At 25.9% G+C, this 24,764-nt stretch overlaps 1 protein-coding gene across 1 annotated transcript in view; it reads left to right on the top strand.

The window, feature by feature from the left end:
• LOC129610984 (myosin-G heavy chain) overlaps positions 1 to 20,747 on the top strand; it is a 189,485-nt gene extending 168,738 nt beyond the window's left edge. The window contains exons 7-9 of the mRNA XM_055523849.1: positions 5,885 to 6,061; positions 6,387 to 6,500; positions 20,141 to 20,747. Of these exons, the coding sequence (XP_055379824.1) occupies positions 5,885 to 6,061; positions 6,387 to 6,500; positions 20,141 to 20,289 (440 nt within the window). The 3' untranslated portion in view covers positions 20,290 to 20,747. The remainder of the gene's footprint in view (positions 1 to 5,884; positions 6,062 to 6,386; positions 6,501 to 20,140) is intronic.
• The last annotated feature ends 4,017 nt before the right edge of the window (positions 20,748 to 24,764 follow it).

The raw sequence follows: 24,764 nt of genomic DNA on the forward strand, positions 1-24,764 counted from the left end.
TTAGTATGTTACCCATACTCTATATAAAATACAATTTTTCGTGTTCCATAAAAATGTAGGTATAACTACGTACATTAACATTACAGCATAATTGCATATACCGTATGTATGTATGTACTTAAAAATAAATGTTTGTATAGTGTTATGCTATGAGGTATATGAAAAAGCAAACAGAATGTTTAGTATAACGCGATGCAAAATGAAAAAAAAAGAGAAAAAATCTAAAATAAATTTAATTATTATATGGGAAGGAAAACTATACATTTGCGAAGAGTTCCGTATTTTTTAATTAATCGCATAAATTATTTTGAATTTTTTTTTATTTTTAAATTCTAAATTATTAATTGTCATTATACCCTAACTGAAGTTAAACAAATATAATTCGAAAATTTTGGAACTGCCTTTGAGTTTTTGGGGACGTTTTGAAATTGCATGAAGCAGCCGAATGTTTGTCTTAATATTTGATTTTAAAGTGTTCGAATATGTTAAGACTTTACGAGATTTTACAAAAATTTTTAATTTTTGGAAAACATCTTGACGTAAGTGATTCGGATTTTTATAGGTCAATTAACATTATTCTAGACCAATTTACACTAATATAAAATTGGCAAGCAATGTTGTAAATATAACTCTCATAATTTTGAATAATAATATTATTTTCCGATATTTTTGACACTGTTTAATTCTTTTTTAGATTAAATTCTATTTAGATCTAACATAATAGTCTAGAAACCTTTAAATTCATTAGAACAACTGCAATTTTCATATACTAATTTCTTTGATATACTATAAATGTAAAGCTTTTTAAAAATTATAATTAAAATGGATTTTATGAATTTAATGATAGAAGTAAGAGAAGTGAAAAAAAAATTAAAAAAGAAGCAGCATAAATAAATAATTAATGGTATTTTTAAAAACTTTTTTTGAAACAGATGTAAAGCGTTTGATAAAATAGGTCACAGCTTTTGTCAATTTTAATATGAATTAATAAATGGGTTTTGTGATTCAATATGTTATCAATTACGAAAAAAATTTTTACTTTAAAAAACTTGTGTCTCTAAATCTAGCCACACACTAGAAAAACACGCCTCAATTTAATAGATTATAGAAGCCATAAAAAAGGTAACAATAAAAATCAAAAATCACGATCACAACAAAGAAATAACGAGGAAAAAAAAACAAATAAAGATATGATCTAATCAAGGGTTAATAGGGAAGCACATTTCAAAAAATATGAGAGAAATAAACTTGGGAAACACTATAAGAAGTGTGATAAATTAAAGAAACCTTGGAAAGAAGCTGGACTCTTGTTTCTTATAACTGCTTTATTTGAATTTATTGTCCATTTAAGACCAAATTATGTTCTTCAAAATTATGCTCAGGGCGCATTGCGTATCGCTGAAACTTATATGAATTAAATGTATACAAAAAATTAAATGTATAATTGAAGAAATTCAGTGCTTAAAATTGACTTTCCGAAAATTTTATATAAGATCTGCATGTTAATATATCGTATAATTATTTAGAAACACTTCCATTCCAACCAATTTTAAAACCTATTATGTTTATTAAAAAATTTACAATAATTCTTGGTTCACTGAAAGTAAAACCGTGAAAGACGGAATTGATTGGAACTTTTTGTTGCAGATCACATTTTCGATACTGTTGTAAATGTTTTCAAAACTTACAATTAAATGAACAAAGTTAAATTATTATTACCGTATTTTTTAAAATTTCTCGTTTTTTGCTTTGGTTTTAATTTTTAAACCAAATTTATTAAAAACGAGAATAGGCGGAATTGACCTTGGAAACTCTATGAATCCAGTATGAACTATTAATTCTTCATAACTCAAAATAAGTATGTTAAATTAAAATTCTATGGCAGTTACGATAAACTGTAACCAATTTCCACTGAATAATGTCCATAATACTTATCTAATTTATACAACTACTAAAACTACTTAAAATTGTATTAGATTAGTTTATTTATGAAAGAGGTGAAAATTTTACCATATTCAACACCAACAGTTTTTAAGATATGGGTTAATCACTTGCACGGCAGATATTCAAATCTAAATTATATAGAATTCTCATAGCTTATTAATTATGAATTGGATTAATTGGACTTTAAATTTGATTCCGGTATGATAGGAATCGTTGGAGGATTGAAGTTTGGGGGAGAATGTTACAAATGAAACGATAAGTTTTTGATATTCTGTGAACACAATTCGAACAGTTATAGACATTGATGCAATACTATCATTTTCATATAAATATATATGTACATATATAATCTAAAAAAAAGGAGAGTGAGCAATTCATTCCCGGAAACCACAAATCTCAAAATGAATGTAAAAATTTTTCGTTGGTTTTTTCTTTTCAAATAATTTTTTTATCATATTTATCACTTTATATATTTTTTTTTACACTTAGTTTTTTATTAAATTTTTTACCCTTTCATTTTCTTCAAAAAAAAAAAAAAAAAAAAAAAAACAATTATTTATTACAAGGTTTTTTCTTTATTCTTTTACTTGCAATTCACACAGTTGTTTAACCTCTCACTTTCGGGATGCTACAAACCATTCTATGGCTTTACTTGTGGCCCAATTTAATTTTAAGGTATACGATATACTTTAAAAATCACATAAATTTCATGAAAATGCTGCAAACAGGCTGTTAACAAAAACAAGCAAAAAAAAAAAATAATAAAAAAAGGAAATAATTTTATGCCATTGATTTTTTTCTTTTTTTTTTTTGCTTTTTTTATTGTTTCGTAATACAAAATTTATATAAAAGGAATGTACCGTATGAATGAAGATTTTTCATTATAAAAAGCATCACTAAATCAAAGCAACTTGTTATAAATTATCATGAAGAAAGATAAGGAGAAAAAATTACAATTTGTTTTCTCTTTTTTCTTATAATTTTCTTATGTATGTGTGAATGTATGAAGAAGGAAGTTACCATTATAAAATTGTAGAATAAACTGAACAATATTCTGATAACTGAACGCGTATATAATAACAAAAAAGTGACCGGAGGCAAAAAGAACAATGAAGCTTGTGTTGTGTTTAAATGATATCAATCTTGTAACAGCTAGTATCAGAATATAAAAGAGGAAAAAAAAATTCTGTCGATAAAATTTTAAATGTTCCTAAGTTAAAAAAAAAAAACAGAAAAGTTAAATTATAGTCAATTTAATTTCAAACACCAATTTAAGCGTTGCCCAAAAATACAAAAAATTAATATTTAAGTAGAAATATAAGGGTGGGTTGTACTTGCGCTTTTAAGAATAGCGCATTTTATACAAAAATCAAAAAAAAATTGGCTTTATTATATAACCTCAAATTACGTAAGGAGAAATTCAATTTACCATGGCGCTTGTAATACCAAGAAGGAAAGATTGTCGAGCCCATAAATTATATACATTCTTGCTTCTGGCTCAATGTCAAAACATTAGCCGATCTAACAAGATTCGTGCCTGCATCCAGCCGCAATTTGTTAAAGCGTTCTCATTTGAGAACCCAAAGATCTAGAAACTTGAAATTCAGCACAGATTCCTGCACGCAGACCATCATGTCGCAAAATAAATTCACAAATTTAATTTTTTTAAAATCGGTTTTTCATAGTTCAAGATCTTGAACCAAGTCTTTTATGAAATTGGACTTGTATGATCATACTGCATATAGTTGCAAAAGTTTTGAAATTTCTGGAAGTCTTGTTGGACGATATTTTTGCAAATAGATTCAGTAAAGTATTTGGTTTCAGGAAAGATCCTGTAAAGGTTTTTTAAAAAATTCATGTCATATAATATGAACAACAAAATCCTTGTATCACCAAAAATGTTTAAAGTTCAGCTGATTTTCAATGCTCTAAAAAATGCTAGTCCTTCTAATAGTCCTTGTTAGTGAATCACCCTGTAAAGGTTTATCGAGAATGTAACAACTAGCTTAACAAATTTTTTATATTAAGCGTATTAATTTTAAATATTTTTTTTATTATAGCTGAATACGATTCATTCAGAGTTTAAAGCTTAAAATAAGATGACATTCAATTTCGCCAAAAACTAAAATTAACTTTTTTACTTGGTGCAGCTTAAAGTTTTTATTTGCCACTTTAATTTTTAAACAAATCTTTCTTAAATTCAGAATTTTTTTTCAAACATTGTTTGATCTCCAATAAGCCCTTCATGTCTACCGTATTTCATTTTGACAAACGAATTCTTTTTTTCACCAAAATTTTTTGTATTGCGATTAATTTTATTTCATTAAATGAAAATGTATGCTTGTACAGCTACATCATACAGCGTTGCGAAGAAAAAAATCTGAACTTGTGATGTATCCAATAATAAATATAAATATTTTGCTTAATTTAAAATTAAGTCAGTGATAAGACTGCAATTACTCACTTTCTGTTTTTTTTTTTATATTTTCGCCAATAAAATAAACGAATTTTGTCTTCCTTCTATTTTTCGTAGAATAAAAATTTCTTTAAAAACCAAAAAAAAAACATCTAACTTTTCTTTAAAGAGCACTTGAAATTGTGGTTTACATTGTATTCTTTTTATAAAAACTACATTATATACATAACATACATACACTTATGTACTTCCATATAGAACAGAAATTATATAAAAAACTGAAGAAAAACCCATATACGTATTACCGAAAATGCAACAAAAAAGGAGAGATGAGGCAACAAACTAATATTTATGATTAACGAGTTCCCACTACATTCACTTGTTTGAAAATTTGACATCTATTTTTATAAATTGGGAAAGTAAAGTTTTTGCTTTTATGGTTTTTTCTCCACTAAAAATTTTTTTTTGCAACTTTAAGAACATTTTTTCATTATTCTTTAAAATTTTAAATGCAGTTGTGGTTGCATCTTTATATAAGGTAACCACTCTGTTGCTGCATAAACAAAATGAATTATTGAAAAGAAAAACTTTGGAACTGTTAAAAGAAACTAACTAAAAGATTTCCTAACGTAGTCGAATGAGTGAACCTCGACAAAAGGTGAGAATTCTTATTAAGCGTCTGGCCAATCAATTAAGAAAACAAATGTTTAAATTTAAAACAAAAATTTATTTGAAGTAAACTGTTGTGGAAAATTTTAAAATATTTACAAACATTTTATTTAGAGCAACAAATTATTTTGTTTTTCAATAGCATTTTGTACAAAATTTTAAGTATTTGAGAATTTAACAAACTATTTATTAATTTATTTTTCTGAATTTTATTGCTTATCTTTTAACTATCACTGAAATACAATCGTTAATAATTGTCGATGGGAAATTTATCACTCCGCTCCACTTCGAGGTTTATTATACTTTCTTCACGAAGGTGATTAGGTAAACTTGAAAGGACATTATGACACTAACCTACTTTGTAATTGTACTTCTTTCTGTTATGCGTAAAAAGTGGATGCATTTGAATTTCTCCGTCATGTGTCTATAGTATCGGCATTCGGAAATAAATCGATAATCCAGTCGCTAGAGTTACTATATTAACTGAACTTCCTCTCCGATCCGATTTACTTTTCGTAGCATGCAGATCTTCATCCCTTTCACTTTTGACCGCCGTACCTTTGAAGCTCCATGACGCAAGCGTAACATTCCGCTTATAATATTGTTGAATTTGTACTTACCCTTTCGCTTATAATACTGTTGTTGAACAGCTTTTGAAAATTTTTGATTTTTCGAAATTAGAAAATAAATGACAGAACTAAACCAAGTTTTACCTCCTACCATATTTGCATACCCAAAATGCTCATATTTCAAAAATTTTTATTAAAAATAAAATTACTAAAGTTTATCCTTTTTTAATTTCCGTTTTTCATACATTAACCATCAATGAAATCAATTTACTTGACACAACAACAGAAGCACGTGCTGAAATATCGGGACCTTCGATAAGATATTTAACACCTGGATCTACATTAAGGCTTCAATGTCATGTTTTACAAAATACTCAGCCTTCGGAATTTATATTTTGGTATCATGATAATAGAATGATTAATTATGATATTGATCGTGGAATAAATGTGTCAACAGAAGCTGGTAAGTTTATTAGATTTAAAAATCTTCAACATATACATGATTAGTTTTTAGTTTATTAGTTCGAAATTTTGAATAGATTCACTAACAGAAGTTTCTCAATCATGGGCTATTACCCATATTGACTCTATTAGAGCCAGTTCATTCACAGAAATATACTTAAATTAAATTTCCATTGAAGAAGCTATAGACAATTTTAACAACTTCTGAGTTTATTTATTATTTGCACACAAAATAATTTCATTATTTTTCATGTTTATAAATCCATTAGCATACTATAAAAATAAAAACAACATTTTTTAATTAACGTATATTTTTTTTTGAAAAGATTTTCAGTCATCAGAACTTGTCATTCAACGGACTAGAAGGGAACATTCTGGAAATTTCACATGTTTGGCGAGCAATGCTCAACCAGCTAGTGTATTGGTTCATATTTTCAAAGGTAAATGTAATTATATATTTAAATATTTATAAATGTGGTAATTGTAACGTTACAGCAGAAAAATGTAAGCCTATAAAATTAATTGTCTTAAAATTAAGCATTTATTTAAATGAACCAATATTTTTACCGGCCCATTGCATACAGTAAGAGAGGTCGTGTGATGGTAACAAATTGATGATACGGATGTTGAGCTTTCGGTGGGAACGCACTTCTCCATGGCAGAGAAGTGTGAAAAATCTATATTTAGAGAAATATCGGTCTATCTGTTGGTCTTTCTGCCTGTCTATGTGTGCACGTGTGTAATGTGTGTACTATCACGGATTGATCAACTTTTGGGATATATCAGGATTTGGGAACGGGACTTTTTGAGGAACGATTTAACATTTTTGCGCACATTAAGAGAATTAAATTTCCTTGAAATTTAATATTTTTCCTAGGTATCAATTTACATTTTTTATCATATCTACGGAACTAATTGATGGAATTTCTTGTAACTTGACTTCTGATTGTTACCGAAACTAAATCCGAAAGCGAAACTCTACTAAGAGCCGAATTTACATTTTTCAAGTAATGTTAACTAAAAGCCTACTAGCGTCCTTAGACTGGAGCATTTTCATACTCAGCTGTAAAAAATTCGCTAAACTAGAAAATACGGACTTTGCGGTCGATCGTGTGCTCACCACATTCGGTTTTTTCAAAATTTTTATGGCATTTTTAGTTAAATTACAAAATGATGTAAAACTTCAAACACAAACTCCGTTTTAAAAAAAATATCTGGTTAAGCCATTCAAGTACATTTAGTTTGTAGAAATTCGTGAACGACTTTTTAAACTTCCTCTGTACTCTCCTCTGAGTAGTCTTTTCAAACAGTGATGTAAACGAAATCTTCTTGGAAAACATCATTTCTATAGATTTTCAATGTGCACCATACATTCAACAATATAAAAACGTGTCATAGCAAGAACACCCCTTCGTACTTCTTTCAACTTCATTGAAATCGAAAAGAAGTCATTTTTAAGTATTAGTTACGCGGCTTGAAAAGGCCTTTATGCCTAATGCCTTTTAGTTGAAAAAATTGGGAACATTGACTAGTTCAATTTAAATTTGAAATAATTTTGGTTTTACAATTTTGAAACGGTCATGTCAATTAAATTTATAAATGCGATTTAATTATAACATAAACGTAAGTACTAAAATATTGTCTTCAGAAACTTCATATTTATACTTATAAATAGTTTTCCTTGCAATGCTTTTTCTACTAACAGGATAATATTGTTCTCATATGTATTTTAATGCTGGCCGTAATCGTTCTGCATCAACTTTCTAAAAAGAATACTTGTTTCTAAAAAAAATTGTTAATATCTGGAATCACTAGAGAATTTTATCAGAATTCCCTTTTTAAACTGTTGAGGACAATTTAGTTTAAAATATCATATTTCTCTTCTGTATTTTAAGGATCATAAATGCATGTACTTATGTATTCTCAGTGTCCAGACTGTTATTCATAAAAGTAGCAATCGAAATAATTGATTGAGTTACAAGAATTTTATTTAGTTTTGTTGTTGCTTAAGTTGGAAATATCTAAATATGTGTAAGGTAAAATATAAAAAAATTTGTGTTTGTATACACTTTCATATTCCATAAAGGTATTTATAGTTATGTAAGTTCTTTAACGATGGCACTATCGATAGTTTTCAGATATCGATGATTTCAAAGTCGATATAATACTGTCATTAAACGAAGTACATGTTTAGAACCTTGCTAAGGTATCACAATTTTTTTTTAATGGAAAATTTGAAAGGCAAGAACGTGTAAATATTTTATTAAATTTTACGAATTCTATAATATACGTAGTGATTCTGTTTTCCGCTTTAGTTAAAGAAATTTAATTTTTTTGTTTTTTTTTTTCCTGTTATGTTCGTTTATCCTACTCACTTTTAATATTCTGCGAAGCTGTCATTGACTGTTCTTTTTAGTCCCTTCCCTCTTTGGAATGAAGAAACGAAAACATACAATAAACAGTCATGTCAAAAATGAAAAGTCAGTTTGTGTTTTGAAGTTTCAAAACTAATTTTCATGGCCCTTGAAATTTTCGATTTATCGCTTTGTAACGATGTATGACAAATAAGCACTTATGCATATTAATAGTATATTTCCCGTATTTGTATAGATCTAATAATATTGAAAATAATTTATTGAAAAAATTTTTATTACCATATAGTTTTCAATAAATTTAGAAAAAAATGCCTGAGCTGTAAATCATTCAGTTTAAAAATAAGGGTGTACTGTTGAGTAAGAGTAAAATTGCGGGATACTTTATTATGACATTTCGTTGTGAGTTTTATCGAACAATCGCTTTTGTTTTTGTTAAAGCGTTTTTAACTTCAGTTTTGTCTTTTATGTACATATCGCGGCTGAGCGTTATTCGGTACAATGCAATTTTTCACATTTTTAAGCTGGCTACATAAGGCAATATGTTTGTAAACACGCTATTTTCAAATCTGCAATCGTTCTTTTCCTATTATATGTTACCGTTTTCAAGATGTAGGACTTCAGTTACCACCATATCCACCTATTGGCTTTATTACAATATGGCAGAGCAATCTGAAAAATTTTGTGCCATTGCAATATACGTTACCTTCTTTATTTACTAATTTATTAATATGTATGTAAAATAATAAATAAGAAAAAAAAGTCGATTTCGGTCTTGGTCAAAATTCGATATCTGCCTATTTTAAGTTTAGCGAGATTTTTTTCGTTAGGTTTTTCAAGATCTTTCAAATGACAAAGACGGTATAACCTTTCTAGCTTAATTTCTAATCAACCTCAGTTGATTACGCGTTTGGAAGTTCAGAACAAATCTAATGAAACAGTTAATAAAGTTGGAAGTTCAAACCAATGGTTTGTGTTGTAGCACTTTTCCCTTCAACAAGTGAAAATTCTGCTTTTAAATACAGTCTATGTGTACCTACCACACTATCAAAATTATTTTCATTCATATATAAAACTATTTCTAGGATTGCATATATTTAGGATGACACATATATGCAGTCTTTGAAATAAAGCAAAAATTAATATAAAAAGGGGTTAACATAATGCTCGATTTTAAGGGTTAATTGTGTGAGTTAAGAAAAATAATTATATTTTTTAATTTCATGGAATTTACCGTTAGCTTTTTGCGTTTATAAAAATTTGAAAAAGCTTGCGGTTTCGGAAACATAAGGTGTCAAAAATTCAAATTTTACTAATTTCAAGAGGCGATAACTTGAGAGGGGGTGGAGATGGAAAAAAATTTTCTTCTAACGAAATGAACTATTTGTTAATGTCTAAAAGCCCCTAAATTTCAAAGTTCTACATTATGGGGTCTAGAAGAAAAACGACATCAAATATTTGGAAAAAAAGAACTTTAGATAACGGTAAATTTGAACGGCCATTTTGTGTTTCTAAAATTTAACTATAGTATACCGCGCTAGGGGAAGGCAGCCACTGCCTTTCTGCATTTGAAAAATTTCAAAAATGCTTATGGTTTCATTGCAACAAATATTTAAAAAGGCCATTTTTAGGGTTTTGGGGGGTATAACTTCTAGAGGGGGGGAGATAGGTAAAAATTTTGTTGTACGGAAATAAGTTTCTATTGAAGATCTATGTACATATGAAATTTCAGCTTTCTATCTTCAAGGGTGTAGAAGTTTTGTAAACAGAAAAAGTGTCCACGGACGGACCGACGGACGGACAGAGTGAAACTAATAAGCACTTTTTTCAAAGTTTTTTTTGGAAAAGTGCTAAAAAGCAATTTTTTTTTGTCTAGTTTTGTCTAAATGTGTTAATTGAATTAAATTTTCGAATTAGATGTTTGGAAACTGACTAAATAGCGTAATAAATGAAAAATAATACTCCTTCGACGATATTTATTGATGATTAAATATGTGTTCATTGTATTATTTTTTCTTGTTATGCTATGAAATTTATTACAGGTAATCTTAATTCTAAAATTTATTAAAAGCAATTTTACTACTAACTCAATACTTTCGTCCAGCCAATATAGCTTTTTATTTAAAGGAGGCTATATTAATGAAGATGAGGTGACCCATATTGCCAGGCCAAGTCATATTTATGGAACTAATCGTTGTATTTGAAGTAAATTTCTGGTGAAATGTCTATTTGATAAAGAAGTAACGTTATTTTCACTCCTTGGTTAAAATTTTTTTTTGTTTCTAAGTAACGTAATTTCTTACAACATCCGCTTGGAAAGTTCTACAATTTTATGTCGAGTCCAGTTCTATGAGATACATATATTTTTGAATCTTTCTAGCTTAAGAGTCGTTTTAGTGTCTATGACTTTCATTTGCACTGCGACTGAGTAAAGAAATTAACTAGCTTTTTGAAAAGGAATATAAGAATTTTATAATATAATTTTGTATTTATGAGACTTTGGCAAAGTTACTTTTCCAAATAAACTATTAAAATTTATTAAAATCGAAGGCTCAATATATTTAATGTGGTTATTTCTTAAGTTTCTATATACTATACAACAGATTGTATGACAAGAACAAACAAAATGTTTTTTATAAAGCACATAACCTCAATACAAAAAATAAAGCAAAAGTTTCGTAACTTGGAACACTAATTTTGAAAAAAAAATTTCCAAAACTTATACAATTTTCAAGAAATATGGCATGTATTAAACTATTTCCAAAGTGTTGTACCAATAAAACAACAGAAAATATTTTTCATGGCAAACTTAAGGCTTTAAGTAGAAAGCAATATTTAAAGTTATTTACTTTTTGTTTGGTTTTTTGTATTGTTCACTTTTTTAACGATTTTGTATTATAAAAGTTATACAATTAATTGTTGCATAGTGATTCCCATAAAACAACAAAGAGAACAAAACCAAGTTTTCGAATATTTTCAACTGCAATTCTACAAAATTGTAGTTTTGGAAAAAATGTTTTCTTTACTCTAAATGTTAAGGATTTTGGGAGTACACAATATTTTTACACCGCATTGAATTTGTTCCCCTCTATACAATGAAAAACTTTAATTTTACAAAAATTAAAGTATAAAATGCATTCTTCTTGTTCTTGTTTAAAAAAAAAAACTGCTTCTGATATTATTCAACTTATTTGTGAGCAGAATTTTCGATTCACGTTTTACATTAAATTTAAACTTTACTCTATGCATATGAAAAGGTAATTTGTAAAGCTCAAAGCAATTTATATAATCTGCGACTACGTAATATCTTATGAATACTCAATATTATTCATAAAGTTACATACATTTAAATTAAGATGAATTGATTTATTCAAAAAAGAAAAAAAAAATGAAAAAGAAAATCTCACATTTTTTTTATATTTATTTTTTTAAAGAATTTTTTACTTATGCAATATTGTTTTTATCCCCCCCTTCCCGCTTCCAATTTTTTTCGTTTTTATGATTGTGGTGTAAGAAAATCTTTTTGCTGCTTGTTTTGGTTTCGTTTTGTACTCTTTTCTCTTTGGGAAAGGAAATCTATTTATGCATGTAATATAAGATGGGTTAAAGCAATGAAGGTTTTTTCCTTTGAAAGAAGGACGACAGAAATAAGTAGGTACGTTTTAAATGCTTTTCCACTTGTTAAGCCAAAATAAAGAGAAAAGAAAAAAAGGGAATCCTTTTATCTTCTGTCATAAGTTCAATTTTTTTTGTATTTTTTCATTTTTACTCGTATCATTTGTTAGGTTTTCTTTTTTTTTTTATTAAAAATCGTGATCTACATTTAAAATAATTTTTATAATTCGTGATTCTATTTATTTGTCTATAATAAAAAAAAGGATGAGACTATTCAATGCCTTTTACAATATAATAAAAATGACCATATAAATTGATAAAGTATCATTAATATTTCATGACCGCTGAAGGATACAACATTAATTTGTATAAGCTTAAGTTTTCAAAATTTTCAAAAGTAAAATGAAAAATTGTTTTCCTACACTAATTGTAGAATTATACGATGGAGTGCCATTCAAATTAATTAACAATAATTTAAGTATAATTATTAAATTTATTATTATTGTTTTCTGCAAATGATTTTGAAGCTCTATATATGATAATTTACTTGAAATGAAATTCTTAGTATGATATAAGTAAAATAATAAATTATTCAGAAATTTCAAATGTTGAAATCACGTTTTCTCAATGGGCCGTACGAGTTAAATGTAATTCGAACTATACGGGTAGCCGCTACTTGGCGGAATGCATTACAAGCTGCAAATTAAGAAAGTATGGAAATTTCACTATGGATTTTTGATGATAAGAAAATTATTTTGCAGCAGGTACTTACGATAAATGTTGATAGTAAAGCCGAAGCCGTGATTTGAATTAATTTTATTGCAATTTTAATTTATTTTAGTCCAATTCAGAAAGAAGTATTTTTTTAGTTCCTATTCAGAGAATTATAACAACCGTTCTTTGATACACATTGTGAAATACATTTTGTTGCTGATGAAATTGTTTAAATAGTAAAATTATATTTTAGTCTGTATCTGAAAAATGCCCATCAGGCTTCAAAGTTTTAAAAATCTCGATTTTCAATATAAATGTATTTGTATATGCAAGTATATTGATTTATTTTTTTCCTGAGATTGAGTAAAAATATTGGCAAAGATTTTGAAAGGCACATTCTTTTCTTCGTTATAATAAAAAAAAATCATATTAAAAAATTTTGTTAAAATATTTCGGGCCCTGTTATATTAGCGCCCATTTTGAAGCAAAAATATTTTAATTAGTTTAATAATATTATTATTCATTAAAAATCGATCTGTGTTGATCACTCATAAAATATTCTTGTCACAAAAGAAATTACCATTCACAATTTTTCACTTAATTATTGTGTTTAACGTAGATAACCAGGGTTGCTCCAGTAAAATAATGCTAGAGCAACACACGTTACAGTTTCGTTCGGAAAAAAGGCATTTTTGAAATCAATTTATAAGATTTTCTTTTATAAAAAGTATAATAAATAAAATGTACCATAAAAAACTGAATGACAATACAAATTTGCTGAAGGGTATTACGTTTAAGTAATCGAAAAATCTTTCTTTATCAATATAAGATTGAAATAAAAATCTATAGATTTCACAAATAATTTATTTGCTCTAAATATGCGTTAACTTTTCGTTAGATTTGTTCGATTTATTTAAGGAAAGAACCTTGTTGTTGATGTGAATCACTTCACAGAAGGACAGACAGATTTTGAATATTTTCTATCTTTTACTCACAAATAAATGAATTAAATATCGCTTAATTAACTTTCTGTGGAATTTCATTAAATTTTTGTGATATTGCTAAAAAAATATTTTTCTTAATTATTCAGTGGAATTAATCAATTAGCGTGTGCTACAATTTGTGCGCGTGAAAAAAAATCTTTCAAGGAGTATTTTATTGATTCAATATTGTTTTTCCTTTTGCATGTTTAGTAGAAGGGATGCTCCCGTGAAAAAATTTGGGGCAAATTTATTTTAAATTTCAAAACTGGTAAGTTATTTCATCGTTTTATGGGTGGACCTTTAAATTAAATATACAAACTGGTAATTAATTTAGTGACTCATTCTTTATAAGGATTCGCCTATTCTAAAAGCATTTTGATATGATGCACTATCCTTATAAAAGGATCCAAATAAGAAAAAAGTCATAAGCTTTGCTTATGACTTCTTTCTTATTTGGATAAGCTTTTATAAGGATTGAAAATATTCCTTTGTATTAAAAAAGCGAAGCTCTTTGAAGTTAAAAAAAGCACTTTGTTTTTCAAGGAAATTTGTAAATTTTTCATAATTCTAAATTTTTCGAAAAATTATTTAATTATAAGAGTCAAATTTTAGTTTTCAACACTACACTAAGAAGCTGTCTTATTAACATATAAGAGTATTAAGAGTATCTTCAATTTTCCAAGACGTATTGTGTTACATGAAAGTAGAAACATTTTCAAACTTAAAAAACAATTGTGTTTTTGCTCAGAAATAATGAAATTTATTCTAGTCTATACATAGTCTGAGTCTATTTAACATTTCGTTTGAAAATTAAAAGAGCTACTCTATATCACTTAACGAAGATTCAAAAAAACTTGCTCACTGAAAACAGTCTTGAAGAAAATTGGAAAATATGCTCACATGAGCATATCTATAACTTAATTTACACGGTATAATTGCATAACTTTTGTGGGTACTACATCGGTTTTGGAAATATCTAAGGCCCATTTAAAATCTATTAAAGAAAAATAGCGAAAAGTGATCAACAATAGCTCATCTAAAAAAAATTTCACATTTTTTCCTAAATTCCATCTTTTAAACGCAATCTAAGCTCGAGAAAAGTTTTCAGATCTAGCTAAAAAGATTAAAATAATCTATTGATTATTTTTTGAAGCTTTGATTTTGAAGAAACTCTTTCAAACCAGTTATGAAATGATTTAATTTTGGTAAAATCCCGGCTAGGTTTTTGGTTACTACTACTTCGATTTACTTTGCATTACTCGCAAAAATTACAAACATTTTTGTTAAAACTGAACCAATAAAGTATTATTCTCAATCAACAGTATTTCTACACTAAATCTGTACTCTTGTGTTAGCTTTGAAATATTATTCATGGCTACAATGTAAAATGTCTGCACTTACTTTATGAATCATGTTATTTAAGGCAGTATACATATTATGTGTACATGTATGTATATAAAAATTTGATTTTTTTACGAACAATAACAAAAACTGGGTAACCCACAAAAATTTTTCTGCATAATTTCCCACTTGAAGAAAACGGGTTCTAAAATTTGTTTTTTGTTTTTACTTTTCACAAAATACACAATTTAAAAACAGTTATGAAAGAATGAAAATTTTAATCCGCTGGGACTTATAAATTTATTTCCATTCAGTTGCCAGTTTTTCATGAAACTTTTATGAGACATGAGGTTCATAATATAAATTATTGCTACGTATAGTGTTTATATGCAAAAGTTGGATATTATTTAGTTGGTCAAATTAAATTACGGTTTGTAAAGCAGGACATTTTCCTTTAACATTTCAAGCTTAGAACATGCGATTATATAGGTAGGTGTAAATAAAATTTAAAATATGAAGCAATAATTTTCAAAAAAACTTGTTCTACTTAGTGTGAAGCTTAAATATTGCGTTGCTAATTATTAGTAATTATAATAAGTATTTAAGACAAAAGGACACAGTATTTCGGCAAAAGACGATAACTGTACTATTTTTGATATTTTACAATTTCAATTGTTTAAAATGTCAAAGAAAAAAGGGCCTTTGCAATTAAAAAATTTTAATCACGAGTAAGAATCTCTTATTTTTAAGCCTTTTCATTTAGGCGCCTTTTTGCGTCTGGACAAGAAGCAATGTTTTGTTTCTTTTTTTCAACTAAAAATTCAAAATAAATAATTTTGGGTAATTTTCCATAAAATCATTTCTTTAAAAGCAACTACGTGATTCCATTCTTTCATTTTAGGTTATTATAATCTATTTTATTGTTTTATTGAATAATATAACATATAAAGTATAGTTAAATATACAGGGTGTTCCGGATAAGCTGGAAAATAATTTCAGGGAGGATTCTTTGGTCAATTTCCGGCAAAAAATTGTATCGGCCTGTTGAAAAAAAGGTACCAGATTTTTCCTATATATAAATGAATGCTTATAGCTTCCGAAGTTATAAGCATTTCCAAAGTTATAAGTATTTTTTATATATGCAGGAAAAAACTTATACCTCTTTCTTGAAAAGGCTGTAGCTCGAAAACGAATTTTGCTGAAAATTGATCAAAAAGTCATCGCTGAAATTATTAGTCAACTTATGCGATTTACCCTGTATAGTAGAATCAAGACAAATCAAATTATCAAGCATATTTTTTAAGCGTCGAATAGGTACATGATTTTCTTTGAAAGAAAAAAATTTATAAAGTGAAATTTATATGCATTCTAATAAAAAAATTAAGTCATACTCAAAATTCCAAAAAATTTTTAAAACATTTTTTCCAAGTAACTCGATTATTTTGTTACTACTTGTATTAATATTATATTTAAATTAAATTATAATTGTAAATCTACTTTTACAGCTTTATTTTGTATAAATAATACTATTTTTTCTAAATAATCTTATTGTTTCTGATAAAATATATGAATTTTTTTTAAATTAAAGTACTATATTAATTCAAACACACAAATATAGAATGTAAAGCGATTAAGCACATCTGGCTACTCTAATATTATATAAATTGAAATTTGGTATTTTAAATTTGATTTTGTTTTTTCATTATAAAACCATGATTGTGCATATTTTCATATGCATACACTTATATACATATACATATACCTAGATCCTTTTTAGGTTGCTGTATTATAAATATCCACTTCTATCAATTTCTATAAGAAAATATAGGTCGCAAATGTTAAATTATTTTAATATAAAACATGATAGCATATCACGTAAATTTTATTTGTAAATTTCGATTTCACATCATATAGAATTATGTACAATAATACATGATTACAAATACTTTTAGGTTTTAATAAAATTTGCATTTTACTTTCCAAATAATTTCAATGTTGCATGTTTTAAAAAGAGTTAAAACACAGAATATATAAATACAACAGTTGGTATAACAATTATTTATGTAAATACAAATTTGTTTCATTATATTGTGATTTGGGTTGAATGGTATGAAAAATTTATTTAGGGATTAGTAAAAACAAGAAAGAAAATTTAAATTTTGCAAATAATTTTTAAATAATTTTTGAATAATATTTTCATTGTAATGCTCATAATTCCTAAATTGTAACAAATAAACGTAGCAATCAATCAGTGCTCGACAATGAATCCAATAAAAAGGAGCGTTCGGCTGTAATCGAAATGTAACTCAAACATTAACCCAGTAAGTGCTGTTTTAAAACTATTTACAGCTGTAAAAATAGTAAATCTGTCGAACTTCAGAGGCGTCGTATTTTTAGGTGCTATTATTGTTATACAAGAGTTTCAGCTCTGATTTTGTTGAATTTGTACATTTTCATAAAATATAACAGACATTTAAAAGTGGAATTTCACTTAAATTGACATTTGTGACGTTCGCGTTCAATGTGTCGCAAATGAAATATTGTAATATTTCGTATAACTCGTTAGGTAAACTATACTATTCCAAAGTGTTTATTATAGTCTTAATTCTGTATAAAGGTAAGGTTCTTATAAATATGAAGTATTCTTATTATCGTTGTATTCAATCTTAAAGTTATGTATGTAATGTCAATATAATTTTATAAGCCTTGTATAAAATTATATTGGCTTAAGCCTTGTATGTAAAATTGTGTTATAAATGAACATGTAGTAAAAATACGAAAATATTTGGAAATATTTCTCATGAACGTGTACACGACATTGGACTGGTACGCAAAAACAAATCTTTTAAGCCATATTCTTAGGGTTTTGGAACAAATAAATTTTGTAAAGCTGCTAATAAAATTGAATCATATTTTTTTGTCAGTGGATTCCTTTCTAATCACAGTTATAATATTTTGGCATAATACAAATAAAAGCTTTCTAATTTTGAAATTGATTAAATTTCTTGCGACATTTTTACCCCAAAGTAATTCGAGCAGATTTATTAAGCTCCATTTCTTTCATATTTTTTCCTTCCTAATATTTTTTATTTATGAAATACGGTCTTTAATTACCACAACCACAAATAGTTTTATGTTCAAATTTTAAATTAGAACCATTTTCTATTAATTTTAAGAAAATAAGACACTTTATAATTATTTTTTCAAAAAAAAAAAACAAACATTTTCATTTTCATAATTTTCTTTCTTATTTTAGATTTATTTTCTCTAGCAAAAGTCTATGCATTTCTGAAAGTGAATCAAGGTTTTTAGTACTTTTTGATCTTTTTGTACTCATTTAACTTAAAAAATATTTATTAAATTGAGCGGAAAAATGTAAAGTTAAAAAGGGATAATGGAAAAATTTTATAAATTCTAAAGAAGACCATTTTAAAACATTTTTGTTAGATTCTTAGCAGGTCGCATTTATTCTTAAAAAAAAAATTTTTTAATGGTAAAAATAATTTTAATTTCCTATTAAATATTTTAATCTATAACCAGTTTAAAAGGAAAATAATTTACCCTCAATGTTAATTTTCAGAAAAATGATTTTTCATGCGTTGGACAACATTTAGTGTTCTGTCTGTTTTCTCTTTTTTGGTTGCTGTACACGCAAATCAAAAAAATTAAATGTCTACGTGTATTAAACGTAGAAATGTGCTTATTAGCGCACTCGGTTTGTCCGCATTTAATTTTAGATTTCATTTCAAAAATAAGTAAAATAAAGCGCCCTATTTATCTGTAAACTGACTATTTTTGTACCATGTGCAATAAAGTGTAACCGAATTATGTAAGTATCGCCAAAATTTATCGGTGCATCGTGGCAAAATGCGTCAAAAAATTTCAGTAAATAATTTAATGATTTTGAAGGTTAGATTCATTATTGAAATAGATTTCCGAATATTTCGAACATTTTTGACAAGATTTGTGAAATGTAATATTTTGTAATTTAAGTATAACATATAAAAATTTATAAAATTGGTTTTTAAAGGAATGTATTTTACCACGCCAGAGAAACGTAAATCAAATAACAAGATATTATGGTTAATCGATCCGTACTCGTATATTTCAGTTTCGACAAATCTGATTGTTTACCGAAAATTCATATTTATTTTGCTTTGTTAGGCTACTGAGTGATGTAAAAATTAATCAATTGAACCTTTATACGTTGTTGACATTTTTTAATCTTGATTTCAAGTTAAGATGAGTTGGAATATTCAGAGAAGCAGGGTGACAGATATCAATTTTTTTTTTATATTTATGTTTCGCTCCCCGTAGTTTTAGTAAAAAACTTATAAATTTCTCGCACGCAGAATCTTAAATCAAATTTGCACTATTTTTATACAAATAAATTTGCACGATTCTAGATTTTGGAAAAATTTTTTGAAGCTAGTAATAAGAATTTCACAAACTTGAACAACACTTTCACCTCGATTAGTAGGAAAAAGTTTATTTTAATTTGAGAATATTATTCAAAAGTATACGCTTTAGTCGTTTACGTGCTGACCACATCAGATTTTTGTTCAATTTATTAAATGCAAAATTTTATTACAATGTTTACAAATTAATGTAATTTCAAAAAAATTGGAATATTTTTAAATCTAGTAAAACTCGAGAAGTATTGTAAAAATTTTTTGCAACGAATATTTCATAAATTGTATTTCCCTTCATAATGTATTCTTATTAATTATACAATCTTGAAATATTTATTTTCCCTAACAGATTATTTATTTCTATTAGGTTAATAGGCAATAGGTTTTAATGATAAAGTATTTTGCTGGAATATTTTTATACGTCTATGGCTTTTATGCTGTAACCCTTTTCCCTTTGGAATTCTGTAACAATATTGATGTTTGATTAAATATGTAAAAGTCAATAATTCATTTAAAAAAGTTTACAATAATTTTATAGTTGACAATTTTTGTTTATTAGCTAAACATACATATACACACTAATATTTTAATTCTTTTCAATAAAATTCTAAAAAATAAATTTTGTCTTTTGTATTATTTCCAGGTGATAATCCAGCTGCAATGTATCATGGACATGTCGGATCATCAAATAAATCATATCAGAACCAATTTTTTGTAAATTTATTGTTAACAATTTCAATAGGCAAATCATTATTATATCATTCCTGTATAAAAGTTTTCCAATTTTTGTAAAAAAACAAAAAAAAAAAACTATCAAGTAAAATTTTCAAATTAAATTTTCTACTGAAATATTGGTCATCGCACCGAAAAAAAAAAAACTAAAAAAACAAAGAGGAAACCTTAAATTAAATTAATGCAACTACATGTATCTATATATACATATATGTATATGTATGTATGTACCATGTATAGTGAAAGTTATTGCAAAATTATGTTATTATGCTTCACGAATATAAAATTTTAACAAAAATTACAAAAAAAATAAGAGAAAAAAAAAGAAAAATGGAAAATTTCATTGATAAATTAAATTGGTTACTTGTTGACATAATTCGGAAAATATTTTTTGCACATTGATAATGAATATAGAAGTTAATATTTTTTTTTAATTTAATTTTCATCAGACTTAATTAAATTGGTTAACTTTTAATTGAAATATAGTGAAAATATTTAAATCCTTTTAAATTTTCATCATGCATTCAAAATAGATAAATGAACTTTATAATTTTTTTTTTTTTTTTGAAAAATTTCACTATTCACGAAATTTTAATGAAACTCCGGAAAAAAAGGGTAAATTTATGAAAGAGATTATTTTATTTAATTTAATAAGTTTAAAAATAAGTTGTTCCAGTGCACCTGTAATAAGGTTTCAATTACTTGTTCAATTGTTTCAATAATTTTGTTTCTGTGCAATTTTATAAAATATTTTTGTTATTTTGCTGATAGAAGATTCAAATATGAGATTTTAAAATGAAAGTAAAGAAATTCCTAATTAAACAAGGTATAGGTAAACAAAAATCGCTACCAGCAAGTCAAAACATCTTAACTCATTATGACTCACTTTTCAGTATGACGAAAATAAGGTTGCTTTCTTTATCTGGATGAATATAAAGAAAGAAAATGAAGGACCGCCTTGTTGTGTTAATATGCCGTTTCCTTAGCTTTATTGGATTTCGTTGAATTTAAGGACATAAGATGTTTTGCCTTGCTGGTAGCAAAAAAATGATCAACATTTTTCTCTTGGCCTGAAACACTCATGTCGTGCGATTAAAATCCGATTTCGAACAACTAACGTAAGGCAAATGATTGCAAATGAGTTATATTGCTTATTGCAATCAATTTGCCCTACATTAGTTGTTCGAAATCGGATTTTTATCATTTGCCATATTAATATAGCTGGTTTCTCTTTCGGTCAGAAATATATTGTTTAATAAATGGGATTAAAAAATAAACTTTACAAATTAATAATGCTCTGGTAACAATTTTTTACAATATGTATATGCAGATATGCTATGATGATCTCTGGAATATAAATAAAAAGTTCAAACGTAAATATTGCTGTCATACATAAATTATTGTGGGTCCCGGTTTTTTCGCCCCTTTTTAATTTATTACATATGGGAATTCGAAAACTTTCATTAAAATTTAAAAAAAAATTTTCAAAAATTTTGCCACTAATTTAACGAATATCAATTTTATATGCAATTACTTAAAAAACCCTATATCAAAAGTATATATTTATTTTTTGAAACTGTATATCGGAAATATTTAGCAATAAAACTAGGGAGGTTTTCTAAATTAATGTCTGTGGTTAGTAGTCACTTGTGGTTATAATAATTATTTATGCAATATTGTATACTTACAATTATCGCAGCAATTCTATTATTTCTACCCTGGAAGTAAATATTTCGTTAACTTTTCTGTGTACTCCAACAACAGCATAACGTTTCCGTTAAATAAAGCTGTCAAATTGAACACTTATATCCACTGTTGGACAATAATATACGAAAAATAAAAAAAAATAAATTAATTATATTCTGCATAAGCATATATTTGAAAAATATCAAAATACATAAATAAAATTAATTTACATAAAATGAGATTTAATGAATAAAAGAAACCACAATAATTTTTGTTTGCAAATTTACTTAAAATAAAATAAAGTTTGGGCAACTCAGTGCTTTTAAAAGAAACACTTTTTCCTCTAACAAGTGCAAATATTGCTTTTGTAAAACAATCTTTTACTTATATACCAAAATATTTCAAAGAGTGCATACATGTAGGATGAGACAAGAATTATTGAAAGAGACATTAATATTAATGCTCGAATTTAAGGGTTAATTGCCCCAAAAAAGAACTATATTTTTTAAAAACATGGCGTTAGTCGTTAACTTTCTTTTTTTTATATAAATTTGGAAAAGCTGTCGGTTTCGGAAATAAAAGTTGCCAAAAATTCAAATTTTTCAAATTGCAAAGATTTCAGACTCTTAAGCCTTTTGGTCTTGAAGAAATTCTTTGACAAAAAAAAACAGATTTTAGGTAAAGATCAATTTTATCTATCATTTAATCATTTTTATGCTCAACTAAGCTATGCTGCAGTAAAAGAAACCGCAGCCCCTACTTTTTTGCATTTTCAGAATTTAAAAAATGTTTGTGGTTTTGTTGCAATAAATAGTCAAAAAAAGTAATTTTTAAGACTTTCTCCTAAAAAAAGTAAAAATTTTCTTTCACAGAAATTAGTTTCTAGTAAAAATATATTTATATAAAAAATTCCAGCTTTTTATGGTAAAAGGTGTTGAAATTTTGTAAACAGACACACTGACGGACAGAGTGAAATTAATAAGCACTCTTTTTCAAATTTTTTTTGGAAAAGTGCTTAAAATAATCTAGAAAGTGAAAAAGATGGTCTAATAAAGAATAAAAAACAAAATCTAAATAAAAATCATAAAGAGTACCAAAAATTGCAGAATAAAAAGTTTGAAGATGGAACAATAGGGAAACCATCGGCTATATAAAAAGTAATACTCGTAATGGTAGAATGAAGGAACTGAAATTCAATTCAAGTAGAATTATAAATTTTGTAATAATTTGGTAACTTTGTATCGTTGTATTTTTTTTCATAAGCTTCAATTGTACTCAATTTTTTTTTATTCCAATATTCGTGCATGAGAACATTTTTTAAAGGATATTTTTTTTGGCAAACTCGTTTAAAAATTTTTCATTTTCATATGAAAAAAAAAAACAATAAACTTTTAAGTATTAAGTGCCAAAGGATTTAAATATTTATTTCAATTTCTATTCAATTAATTTCCGAAAAAAATTCCTCTTCAAAAATCTAAACCCATACCCAAAATATCCATACAATTTATTTTTAGTTAGAATAACAAAAAAAACAAAAACAAAGAATAAATAAAGCATTTAAAAAATGCAAACATATTCAAAACGAAATCAATAAAGGTTGAAAATATTTATGCATAGAAATTTAATATAAATGTAAATTGAATAAAAAAAAAATAAAATATAATATATAATATTATATGTATGTATAGAATTTAAACAATAAATCAAAACTACATAAAATAAATTGAAAAAGTTTTTAAAAACAAACAAAAAAAAAATTTATAGGATGACAATTAATTTATATATATAAATGTATATGTAAAAAAAAACAAATTTTTTTGAACAATTTAGTATTAAGGGTAAAAAAAAAACAAAAAAAAATAATAGAAAAAAATATTAAATAATAAATTTGACGATAATCGATTTGATTTTCAAAATCAATAAAAAAAAATTTAAAAAAAAAATAATAATTTTTGTTTTGGTGATGAAGCAAAAAAATAAAAAAAAAAAAATACAAAAAATAAATTTAAAAAATTAATAATAAAATAATTTTTACACACATACATAAATAAATAGCATAAACATATAAGATAAATTTTAAATTAATTAAAATTTAAACAAATATTTGAGGATATTAAAATCAAAAATATCTTTAAAAAAAAAAAATAAAATTAAAAAAAACCAAAATTTTTGAATTTTAGTGTAAAAAGTTAGAAAAATTAAATCAAAACTATACATGAGATTATAAAATAAAAAAAAAAATATTATCTAAATTAAATTATAAAAAAATAATAAATAAATTAATAAAATATTTTTAATTAAAATGCTTTTTTCATAGTCAAAATTGTTCAAACAAACAAATGAAAAATGCAAAAAAACAAGAAGGAAACAGAAAATTCAGAAGAAATTGCAACAAATTAATAAAAAATTAATAAACTAATTAAAAAAAAAGGAAAAGAATAAAAAGTAGTAATAATTCATAACTACACCTAACCCTTAATCACTATGCTTAAAAAATATTCCATAAATATTTTGGGAGATGAAGTAAAATTAACAATGTATAAGATGTGTGGCACACGTTAAACAAAATGGACCAACTGAAAATATTTTTGATTTTTTATTTTATATTTTTCATTTCATACTTATTTAATTTTATTTAAGAAAAGCAAAACTGTTAAAAATAAAGGAACTTATGTATTCACAATAAAATTCATAAATAAAATAGTTTTTTTCGTAATATAAAAATGACACAATTAATTTATTGTTATCGGACAGCATTGCATACAATAAAACAGGTTATAATATGATGGTCAAATTTTGCATGTCGAATTTTCGATTTCATTATAGGAAAACACAAATATGATGTTTCA

Source organism: Condylostylus longicornis, unplaced genomic scaffold (genome assembly GCF_029603195.1).
Source record: "Condylostylus longicornis isolate FDR11 unplaced genomic scaffold, ASM2960319v2 ptg000048l, whole genome shotgun sequence".
Classification (NCBI taxonomy): domain Eukaryota; kingdom Metazoa; phylum Arthropoda; class Insecta; order Diptera; family Dolichopodidae; genus Condylostylus; species Condylostylus longicornis.